Source organism: Nicotiana tomentosiformis, chromosome 4 (genome assembly GCF_000390325.3).
Source record: "Nicotiana tomentosiformis chromosome 4, ASM39032v3, whole genome shotgun sequence".
Classification (NCBI taxonomy): domain Eukaryota; kingdom Viridiplantae; phylum Streptophyta; class Magnoliopsida; order Solanales; family Solanaceae; genus Nicotiana; species Nicotiana tomentosiformis.
Genome location: NC_090815.1, coordinates 39,383,032 through 39,395,223, shown reverse-complemented (window position 1 = coordinate 39,395,223; position 12,192 = coordinate 39,383,032). Strand labels below are relative to the sequence as shown.

The window sequence follows — 12,192 nt, the reverse complement described above, 5'->3', positions numbered from 1 at the left end:
ATGTCAGACTCCGGAGGGGCGAATCCTACCCAAGAGCTAGTCATAATCACTTTGCTCAAATGGTGGGGCATGGTGCCCGCGTAGCCTTAAATCAGTACAGCTTAGCCCATTGTAGGGCCTGACATACGCGCCACCTCGATTTCAATATAGCTGTTGCGGCATGCAATCCAATCCAAATATCTATATAAATACATCTCTATGGCCCACATCAGTCATCAATCCGCTCAAGTCTCAATATGCAGACATCTCACAGAAACACAATCCAATTATATAACACGGGATAACATAATATGCCTCAAAAACAGTTCAAACTCGTGTCACATACATGGACACCAATAACATATGAGATAGCATATCTGCAATGCATAGAAACCGAGATATAACACGCGCATGTAACTATCATGGTTGTACAGTATGACTTCGGCTAAGGCAAATAGCTCAACATGGAGAAAATAGGCCTATCATGTCTCAAACAATTGAACAAGTAGCCTAGGCATGACTTCTAACACGAATAATACTCCACGTAGTCACATAAACGGAGAAAACATGATATCAAAAGAAGCATGTAATAGTCTAGGAACTACCCGCATCATGAATACCTCGATGCACGCACCCGATCCTGTCACCTATCACGTGCGTCACCACAATACATCTCATATAACATAGTTCCCAGGATTAAATACCCTCAAATCCAAGTTTAGATATGTTACTTACCTAGAGCAAACCAAATCCAATACCGAGCAAGCCAAACAATACTCTAGAAATGCCATCACGCGCGTATCAACCTTTGAACATCTATAAACTAGCCAAAAGAAACTCAAGAACATCAAATAATGCCAAAAGAAAAAAACTCAATCGATAAAGGTTGAATCTTTAATCAAAAGCCCAAAGTCAACCAATAAGTCAAAACAGGGTTGGCACCTCAGAACCCAACAAAACTCACAAAATACGACAACTCATTTAATTACGAGTCCAACCATACAAATTTCACTCATATTCGACTTCGAATCGATGTTCTAACCTTAAAAATTCACTTTAGGAAAGTTTAGGCAAAAAACTCCAATTTCTCTTTAAAATTCATAATCTAAAAGCCAAAATCAAAGATAGATTCATGAAATATAATCATCACTGAGTAGAAAACACTTACTTCAATCCATGCGGTAACATTCGCCTCCAAAATCGCCCAAATCCGATCTCCATAACTCAAAATATGATAAAATGAACAAACCCTCAAATTATATAGAACCTGCCCAGCATTTCCGCATTTGCGGACCGACACGCGCACCTGCGCCATTGCATATGTGAGAACAACATGCATCTGCGGCCCTAACCTCGCATCTGCAAGAATACCTCAGCAGGTCGCTCCCTCCATCTGCGACCAATCAGCTGCATCTGCGACTCCGCATGTGCGGCCAAAAATGCGTAGAAGCGCAACTCACCGACTTGATCAAGCTCCGTAGGTGCGCACAACCAACCGCATATGCGATAACATACCTGCATTAAATCCTCCGTATAAACGAAACTCACCTGGGCGCCTCTCCTTTGTAGAAGCAATAAAAAATTTCGCATAAGCGGTATCGCACCTGCAGCCAAAACCACGCAGGTGCGCGAAACTAGCACTAGAACTGCTCAATGTGATCAAAACCATTTGAAATTTACCCGAATCATACTCCGGGCCCCCGGGACCCCTTCCAAACATACCAACGTGTTCCAAAATATAACATGGACCTACTCGTGGCCACAAATCACACATAACAACATCAAAATCATGAATCGCACCTTAAATAAAACTTTATGAACTTTTGAACTTTCAATTTCCAAAACTCGTGACGAACCATATCAAATAGACTCGGAATGACCTGAAATTTTACACACAAGTCCCAAATGACATAACCAATCTATTCCAATTTTTGAAACAACAATCTGAACCCGATATCATCAAAGTCAACTCTCGGTCAAACTTATGAACATCTCAAACCTTCAAATTTCTAACTTTCACCAAATAGTGTCGAAACCTTCTAGAAACATCCAAATGCAATTCTGGGCATACGTCCATGTCCAAAATCCCCATCCGGACCTAACAGAACCATCAAAACTCCGATCCGGGTCCATATACACAAAAGTACAACTTGGTCAACTCTTCCAACCATCAAGGAAATTGCAAGTAAAGATGAAATGCAATAACCAAATATCAGTCTGTTGCGGCGCGCAACCCTATCCAAATATAGTAACTAGCTCTCTCAGTGCTCTCATCAACCATAAACCCGTCAGTTTCTCACAATCAGCATGTACACCATCAAGAGATAAACACGATAGGGTGACCCGAGGGTGATGGATCTGTATCCACACGCAAGCATGTCGAATTCACTGTGTTACTAGCCCGACGTAGTCACAGGCTCACTATCAACCGCACGGACAACTCACATGCTGCAAGGAAAACTCATGTACCATAATATCAGTATATTAATATGCACAGATAACTCACGTGCTGCACGGATAACTCACATGCTGATAATTACAATTTTCCCGGCGTGGTCATAGGCATAATAACACAATCCGCCCGACGTGGTCACGGGCATAACAACACGATACGCTCGGTGTGGTCACATGCATAACGATACAATCCGCCTGGCTAGGCATAACAACATAATTTACCCTACGTGGTCATAGTCATAACAACACATTCCGCCCGGCGTGGTCACAGACATCTAGTCCAAATCATATCCCACATAAGAAAGTATACAAGAACACATGTATATGATGAAAAATTATCAGATTTCATGTTTCTGGACTGGTATAATAATATGCTAAAGTGTAGGCATGTGCAAAATATGCTATCATAGCTCAAATCAGCAATTTCATCACAGAATAACATTTATCAAGTTCATTCAGGGATTAAACCTCTATGTAACCTCAAACATGGCTCAAATAGTTCACAACAATGTTACAAATATGAGGAACATTACAACTTAAATCTTAACAGTCAATTCTAGACTTATCATAGCCTAAACATAACCCGAACATGGATAAATACCCCCGGTGTCAGGACATGAGTTCTAACCCCATGCATGCGTGCACCAATAACACGTAGATATCATAAATAATTGAGGCAACTAGTGCCTCAAAGAAGTTTATATAAGATACTTACCTCAAACAAACCAAACAAATACCGAGCAAGCCAAACAATACTCTAGAAATTCCATCCCGTGCGTACCGACCTCCGAACAACTCGAAACTAGCCAAAACCAACTCATGAACATCAAATAATGCCAAAGGAAACAAACCCAATCGATAAAGGTCGAATCTTTAATCAAAAGCCAAAAGTCAACCAAAACGTCAACGTTGGGCCCACCTTGGATCCCGAATACAAGCTTACCCAAGCAGAGCCCGAAGCAATTCAAGCTCACAAGAACAAAAACCAACTCAATCAAAGTCCGATAGCTCAACCAATTCACCAAAACATCGCTCTTGGATGTTCATAACCCAAGAGTCCAACCCACATTAGTTGGGTCCCATATCTCCCGAAATACTCCTCCAAAACTCGCTAAATTTGAGTATGTTGTTTTCCTAATATAGGAGAACAAAACCACAAATGGAATCGATAAATAAACTGTAAGTCCCCATAAAGTTCAACTAGAACCCGAGGTTTCGTGGTGCCGAGGTAGGTTAATGTGTTGGATGATTGTAGAAATTCTTCACGACATTCTTGCTTGCCTCGGTACGGACTATTTTAGTTGTACAGTGTGTCGGGAAGTTGAAGAAGCACATCCTTCATAGAACCGACATGAGAAAACTTCGGAGGAAGATTCTACGACACATTATGCGACCGCCAACTGATCTATGTACCGCAGATCTGGCACAGACTGGACCAGCCCAACCCAGTTTTGGAGGACCATTTTGTGGTACACTTTGTGGGCCGCAGACCTGATATGCAGTGCACTCTGCGACCGCAATGTTGAGTTTGGGGTGTCCATTTTCTGATTTCATAACTCGATCCCCTTTTTTATAAAAATGACCTTGGGTTATTTTGGTTGGTCTAAACTGCCATTTCAGAGAAAGGGGAGTGTTCTATAGAGAGGAGAAAGCCCCAAGTGTTTGTTTCATCAATCCTTGCCCAAGCTTTGAAATTCAACAAAGAAAACTTACAACGTCTTCATCCAAGAGGTAAGGTTCTAGCCCTAGCTTTTCATTTCGAGTTTGGGGTAGAAGATGGGTAATGAAGAGTGTGATTCTTGGGTGGGAGAGTGTTATTTATGTATACATGTACCAACAAGGTTTGTGGGAAGGTTGTTGAGCTCAAATGGGTAAACATTGGGTTTTGGGATGAAGGAATCCACCATAGGAGAAACGTAAATCATAATGCCCACATAGTGGTTGATAAAATACTTAAATTAGCTGGACTCCCGCATATCTTCCTAATTATGGTTTAATTTTGTTATGTTTCTAAATAGATTAAAGTTGCTAGGATTTCTGGATTGTTGTAGTAATTTAAGGAATGCTCAAGCGAGATATGTTGGCTAAAATCCTCTTGTAGAATCGAATGCCATGATGTTCTCGTAATTTGTAAGTATGATTGGCTCAAGCTCTCGTAAATTTGACTATTTTGAATAAATTTTGTGTCGAAAGATATATGTTCAAAATGTATTTTGAATGCTCTTATCATATTATGTCATCCTTCGGGAACGTGTTCAAAGTATGGGTTGTGTATCAAAATATTATGAATTCAATCATGTACCAATTGCAAGTTATTATGCCAAATTATGGAAGAAAACTCAATGTGCCTAAGACTCTTAATTGCTCATATGTGTACCTAAGGTCTTGATTAGAAATACCTTGTTGTTGATAATCCATGATGATGCTTTAAAGTAAAAGGGGTGAGTATGAAATATGGAATATGCCCGACGTGCCACAAATGATATTACATTTGTGGCCACTAGTGCCAATGAAATGAAAAGACATGTGAAAAATTATAAATGAACTGAGAATCTTGTATATATAATAAACATTTTTGGTGTATCGTTAGTCACCGAGGAAGGGTAGGTTGAAATAACCTAACCCCAAAACTGCACATGCCAGTGTATAAGTGAGTGAGGGGTAAAACCCCGAATTGATGTGTTGAGAGAATTCCCCTTAAATGGGATGAGATTGATTTATTGAGATTATTCCCCTTAATTGGGATAAGATGATTTTTAGTGAAGGGTGATGTCAATCCACACAGCATTGTGGCGAAATAACCTAGCCGATCGGGTCAAGATCAAATACCATGTCGCGCACATGGTGGTGATTGTGATTGTAATTAGATGTCTTTGGATGAGATGACCTAGCCGATCGGGCTATGATCAGACTCCGTGCCAAAGTCACGGTGGTATATCGGTGCGAAAGATCTCCCAAACCAAAGAATTGAAATCCACTTGCAAACTTATCTTGCTCCTAACTTTATGCATTGGTATTATTTGAGGATTTCATTTTGATCCTATAACTGTTTCTCATTGTATTGTTACTCGTTCTATTGAGAGGGTGTTTAGTATTACTTACTAGTACTATTCCGTATGTACTAACGTCCCTTTTGCCAGGGGCTCTGCATCTTTAATGTATGCAGGTGGTTCAACAGCAGGCGGCGTTGATCAGTGATAGCAATACACCCTCTCCTCAGTTGACTTGGTGAGCCCCACTTCTTCTCGGTGTCTTGTATCTCTTGTCCTCTATGTATAGTGTTTTGAGGTATAGCTAAAGCCTTGTTGCCGGCACTATCATATTACTCTTTTGTATCTATCCGAGGCTCCGTAAACATAGTGTGGGTTATATATTGGTGTTGGGAAAGTCAAACTAGAATGTTGTATTTGTATCACATGTTCCACTTCTAAACTATGAGTATGTAATGTAATATTTTGGAAACTTATAATGAAATAATGAAACTAGAATTGGTGTTGCTGACATGATCTTCTCATGGTCTAATTAATGAAATATATCTTCACGTTATTCATTCAAGTTCGGGTATAAAGTATCTAGTAGGCTTGCTTGACTGGGTTATCTCGGTTGAGCGCCAGTTAAGCTCCTCGAGGTTGGGGCGTGACAAACTTGGTATAATAGCCTTAGGTTTTAAAGTGTCCTAGGATATCTCGGAGCCGTGTCTAGTAGGGTCCTTCTTATCGGTGTGTTGTCGACCACATCTATAATTAGGAGGCTACTTGGGCATTTAGGAATAACACACTTCTTTGATATTCTAGGTCGTGCGATAGAGCTGATTCTAAGACTGTTCCTCCTTTAACTCGTGCATTGCTCTAATTTTCAGTACATGACGCCTAGGAAGAAGGCAAGAACTGGCCAAGGAGATACTGCCACCCCAGGAGTGGCAGTTGGTTCTATCCCTTATGATGCGGGTGAGCACCCGAGGGGTGAGGGTATTCCCCCAACTACTACACTGCCTGATTCTACTACTCCTGCTCAGACTGCACCAAATCCTAGAGCTACTGAGGGTGTAACGATTCCTCTAACTGATGTTCCAGTTCCACCTCCAGTCCCAACTCCCGATCCCGGTGTTTTTAAGGTGGATCTTAGGGGATCCATACAGATATGGGCTTCCCAGGTCGAATGTTTCACCTGCTTCTTCTAGTCAGCTAGGGAATTTTGCTAGTTCCAGGGTGAACAGGTTTCTTCAGTTAGATCCTCCAGTGTTATCGAGTACTAATCCCGAGGAGGAACCCCGGAACTTTATTGATGAGATGCACAAGACTCTCCAAGTTATGCATGCTACTAAGGCAAAAGCAATGGAGTTGGATTTCTACCACCTAAAAAAGGTGGCATATTATTGGTTTGATCTATGGGAGGAGTCCGGTGATTAGGGAAGCCCTCCGGCGAGGTGGAACGAGTTTTCCGATGCCTTCATTGATCATTTCTTTCCTACCCTGACTAAGGCAACCCATGCCGCCAAGTTTGAGTGACTGAGGCAAGGTAGCCTGAGTGTGTAGGAGTACCATATGAGATTTTCACGAATGTCCAAGTATGCTATTTACATGTCGCCCACTATGGAGGCTAGAGTGCGCTGGTTTATGCAGGGCCTCATCCCCTTAATTATTAATGAGGCCACTATAGCTACCTTGAATTCTGATATGAACAATGGGAAGATGGTGGCATTTGATCAAGCCACGGAGACCCGCAAATTGAAGAATAGAATGGAGCGAGAGGGTAGCAATAAGGCTCGGTCCACGGGCAACTTTGGTGGTTCTTCTGGTGGTGGTGGTAGGTCAACATTTAGGGGAAGATCATCAGGGCCATCCTAATTCTTTGCTCAGTCTTTAGTCAGTGCACAACCATCAGGGCCTAGTCAGCAACACTGTAACTGTTTCAGGCTCGGTCAAGGCAATAGGGGATCCTACCAGCAGGGTCGGCCGGTATGAGAATCTTGCAGCAGCTTAGGCCCTCATGCCCTAGGTGTAGGAAGATGCACTTAGAAGTCTTCTACATAGACCTACATATATGCTACGGGTGCGGTATAAGGGGTCATATTCATAGGGATTGTCGTTCGTCCCGCTAGAGTGTGGGTAGGGTTACCACACAGATAGCCAGCTCTACAGCTACTACATCCGCAACACCTCCTCCAGCTCAAGGCTCTCCAGCACCCGCAGGGCCTGGTGCAGCTAGGGGTGGTCCACAGAGTTTGACAAGATCCGGCCGTTTCTATGCTATGAGGGGTCGCCAGAGTTTGGATGCTTCTCCAGATGTTGTCACACGTATATTGACTATCCAAACTCATGATGTATATGCTCTTATTGATCCTGGTTCAACTTTGTCCTATGTCACTCCTTATGTTGCTATGGAATTTGGAATAGAACCTGAACAACTTCATGAGTCATTCTTTGTATCTACTCCAGTTGGTGAGTCTATTATGGCCACCCGGGTTTATAGGGATTGTATTGTCACAGTGTGTGGTCGGGACACCATGGCCGATCTCATCGGATTGGGAATCGTTGATTTTGATGTAATAATGGGGATGGAATGGCTTTATTCGTGTTTTACCAAGCTTGATTGCCGAACCAGAACTGTTAGGTTTGAAATTTCAATTGATCAAGTTATTGAATGGAAGGGGGATGATGTGGTGCCGAAGGGTAGGTTTATTTCCTACCTTAAGGCCATGAAGATGATCAACAAAGGGTGTATTTACCATTTGGTCTGGGTTACGAACACCGATGTTGAAGAACCTACACTTGAGTCCATGCCAGTTGTGAATGAATTTCCGGAGGTCTTTCCTGATGAGCTCGGGATTCCACCAGACAGGGAGATTGATTTTTGGGAATGATGTAATGCCAGGCATGCAACCTATATCTATTCCACCCTACAGAATTGCACCGACAGTATTGAAGGAGCAGTTGAAGGATTTTGTTAGAGAAGGGTTTCTTCCGGCTGAGTGTGTTTCCTTGGGACACACCGGTCCTCGTTGCAAGGAAGAAAGATGGGTCACTGAGAATGTGTATTGACTATCGGTAGCTCAACAAGGTCATGATCATGAATAAGTGCCCGCTGTCAAGGATAGATGACTTGTTTGACCAATTGCAGGGTGCTAAGTACTTCTCCAAAATTGTTTTAAGATCCGGGTATGACCAATTGAAGATCAAGGTGAAGGATATTCTGAAAACAACTTTCAGTACCCGATATGGGCACTTTGAGTTTCTGGTGATGTCTTTTGGGCTAGCACATGCCCCGTCAGCTTTCATGGATCTTATGAATCGAGTCTTCAAGCCTTTTCTTAAATCCTTTTTGATAGTGTTCACTGACGATATTCTTGTATATTTACGAAGTAGAGAGGACCATGCCGATCATCTAGAGGCAGTTCTGCAAATTCTATATCAGCACAAGTTGTATGCAAAGTTTTTGAAGTGTGAATTTTGGCTTGAATCCATCACATTCTTGGGTTATGTCGTCTCCCGAGAAGGAATTAAGGTTGACCCTCAAAAGATTGCAGCGGTGAAGAATTGGCCTAGACCTACAACTCCAACAGAGGTTCTTAGTTTCTTGGGCTTAGCTGGGTATTATAGGAAGTTTGTGGAGGGGTTCTCTACTCTTACCTCTCCATTGACTAAATTATTGCAAAAGTCAGTTAAGTTCCAATAGTCAGATGCTTGTGAAAGGAGCTTCCAAGTGTTGAAGTCAAGATTGGCGACGACACCGGTGTTGACCCTGCCAAAGGGTACATATGGGTTTGTGGTATATTATGATGCTTCAAGGATCAGAATTGGGTGTGTAGTGATGCAACATGGCAAGGTGATTGCATATATTTCTAGGCAACTCAATAATCATGAGAAGAACTACCCAACACATGAATTAGAGCTCGCGGCAGTGGTTTTCGCATTGAAGATTTGGCATCATTACTTGTATGAGGTACATGTGGATATATTCACGGACCATAAGAGCCTTCAATATATTTTCAAATAGAAGTAATTGAATATGAGGCAGAGAAGATGGCTTGAGTTACTCAAGGACTACGACATCGATATCCTATATCATCCGGGGAAGGCTAATGTTGTAGAGGATGCTCTTAGCCAAATATTTATGGGTAGTTTGGCTCAATTAGAGGAATATCAAAGGTCGTTGGCCAAGGAGGTTCATCGGTTGGCCAGTTTGGGAGTTCGTCTTGTGGACTGTAGTGAAGGATGGGTGCTTGTACAAAATAGGACTGAATCATCGCTTGTTGTGGAAGTGGGAGATGATCAATATGGACTATGTGGAAGGACTACCTCGCACTCCTCGCAAGTTTGACTCGATTTGGGGGTATTGTGGATCGACTCACGAAATCAGCTCACTTCTTACATGTTAAGTCTACCGACACAACAGAACAATATGCTTAGTTGTATATCAAGGAAATAGTCAGGTTGCATAGAACTCCAGTTTCTATCATCTCAGATCGAGGGGCACAGTTCACATATAACTTTTGGATCAAATTTCAACAAGGTTTGGCTACTCGGGTGAATCTTAGTACAACCTTCCATCCACAGACCGAGGGCAGGCTGAGCAGACCATTCAGACGCTTGAGGATATATTTCGTGCTTCTGTTTTTGACTTGAAGGGTAGCTGGATGATCATTTGCCCCTCATAGAATTTGCCTACAACAACAGTTATCATGCTAGCATTCAGATGGAACCATTCGTGGCTCTATATAGTAGGAGATGTAGATCTCCTATTGGATGGTTCGAGATTGGGGAAGCAGATTTGATAGGTCCAAACCTCATGCATCAAGCTATGGAGAAGGTTAAGATCATTACAGAATGGTTGAACACTGCTCAGAGTTGTCAGAAGTCCTATTTGGATGTGCGTCGCAGTGATTTGGAGTTCAAAGAGGATGATTAGGTATTCTTGAAGGTTTCCCCGTGAATGGTATAATGCAGTTTTGTAAGAAAGGGAAGTTGAGTTCGAGGTATGCCAGACCGTACAGAATCATTCAAAGGATTGGTCGGGTGGTTTACATGCTTGAACTACCTCCAGAGATATCTTTAGTGCACCCGTTGTTTCATGTATCCATGTTGAAGAAGGTGGTTGGAGACCTGTCGCTTATTGCTCCAGTTGAGACTATCGAGGTTAATGAAGAATTGACTTATGAGGAGATTCCAATTTCCATTCTTGATATGCAGGTTCAAAAGATGAGAAATAAAGAGATTGCCTCTGTGAAAGTTCCATGGCAAAACCAACAGGTTGAAGAGGCCACCTAGGAGGCCGAGGAAGAGACGAAGAAGAAGTACCCTCATTTGTTTGAATAGCTATGTAATTAAGTAGTTATGTTCTATGAAAATGTTGAGAGCTTACTTTCTATCAATTTTGTATCACTTGTACAGTTGATCTTAAGGGTGTTCCTTTCTAGTAATATATATATATATATATATATTGCTTATGAGGCCATTGTTGGTGTTGTTGTCATGTTTTGTTATGTCGTTGGGTTATATATATGTTGTTAGGTTTGGTTTCTAGGATTCTCTGATAGGTGGATAGGTCCAGTTATAGGGGAGACTCTAGCGAAATATTTGAAAATTTAGGGAGTTAGTCAAAATTTGGAACTGCTGGTGTGTAAAATAATAGTTGAGTCACATTGGATGCTAATGGCAGATTTTGACCCTCATTCGAGGACGATTGATCTTAAGCGGGGTAGGATTTAAGGCCTTGTAAAATTTCATCTAGAACCTAAGGTTTCGTGGTGCCGAGGCAGGCTAATATATTTGATGATTATACGAACGTTTTAGGTTGTACAATGCGTTAGGGAGTTGAAGAAAGAATTTTGCAGAACGTGACATTTCTGCAGTCCACTATGCGACCGCAGAATTACTATGCAGACCGCACATAAGCCATGGAGTGCAACAGGACTTGAGCCACTTTTGAAGACCATTGTGCAGTCAATTATGCGGCCGCGTAAACATTTCGCAGGCCAAACATTCGGTGCAAAACCAGCACGAGAAAACTTCGAAGGAAGATTCTGCGGTGCATTATACGACCGCATAACTGATCTGCATACCACCGATCTGTCGCAGACTAGAACAGACCGGTCGAGTTTTGAAGGACCATTTCGCGGCCCACTTTGGGGGCCGCACACCTGATTTGTGGTGCACTTTGCGACCGCAGAGTTTAGTTCAGTGGGTCCCATTTTTTGATTTTATAACCCGATCCCCTTTTTCTAAAAATGACCTTGGGGTTATTTAGGCTGATCTAAACTGCCATTTTAGAGAGAGAGGAGTGTTCTAGAGAGATATGAGGAAGCCCTAAGTGTTTTTTTCATCAAACCTTGCCTATGCTTTGAAATTCAACAAGGAAAACTCACATTGTCTTCATCCAAGAGGTAATGTTCTAGCCCTAGCTTTCCATTTCCAGTTTGGGGTAGAAGATGGGTAATGAAGAGTGTGATTCCTTGGTAGGAGAGTGTTATTTATGCATGTATGTACCAATAAATTTTGTGGGAAGGTTGTTGAGCTCAAATGGGTAAATATTGGGTTGTGGGATGAAAGAATCAACCATTGGAGAACCTTAAATCATAATACCTACCTAGTGTTTGATAAAATGCTTAAATGAGCTGGACCCCGGAATATCTTCCTAGTTATGGTTCAATTTTATTATGTTTCTAAATAGATTAAAGTTGCTAGGATTTTCAGAACATTGTAGTAATTTAAGCAAAGCTCAAGTGAGGTATGTTGGCTAAACTCCTCTTGTAGAATCGAA

General features: G+C 41.9%; 2 protein-coding genes across 2 annotated transcripts; both read left to right on the top strand.

The window, feature by feature from the left end:
- Window positions 1–8,300: 8,300 nt before the first annotated feature.
- On the top strand, window positions 8,301–10,341 carry LOC138909535 (uncharacterized). The gene is made up of 4 exons (XM_070200739.1): window positions 8,301–8,465; window positions 8,554–8,961; window positions 9,126–9,194; window positions 10,066–10,341. The coding sequence occupies exons 1-4, from the start codon at window positions 8,301–8,303 to the stop codon at window positions 10,339–10,341; spliced, it is 918 nt and encodes a 305-aa protein (XP_070056840.1).
- A 32-nt stretch (window positions 10,342–10,373) lies between these two features.
- Window positions 10,374–10,700, top strand: LOC138909534 (uncharacterized). Its single transcript, XM_070200738.1, has one exon. The coding sequence runs from the start codon at window positions 10,374–10,376 to the stop codon at window positions 10,698–10,700; it is 327 nt and encodes a 108-aa protein (XP_070056839.1).
- The last annotated feature ends 1,492 nt before the right edge of the window (window positions 10,701–12,192 follow it).

Bases quoted from the DNA above. Each gene is read 5' to 3' on its own strand.
- LOC138909535 (XM_070200739.1), top strand. From the start codon at position 8,301: ATGCCAGGCATGCAACCTATATCTATTCCACCCTACAGAATTGCACCG. The intron at 8,466-8,553 runs GTGTATTGACTA...GACCAATTGCAG, and splicing joins AAAGATGGGTCACTGAGAAT to GGTGCTAAGTACTTCTCCAA. The intron at 9,195-10,065 runs GTTTGTGGTATA...CTTGAAGGGTAG, and splicing joins CTGCCAAAGGGTACATATGG to CTGGATGATCATTTGCCCCT.
- LOC138909534 (XM_070200738.1), top strand. From the start codon at position 10,374: ATGCAGTTTTGTAAGAAAGGGAAGTTGAGTTCGAGGTATGCCAGACCG.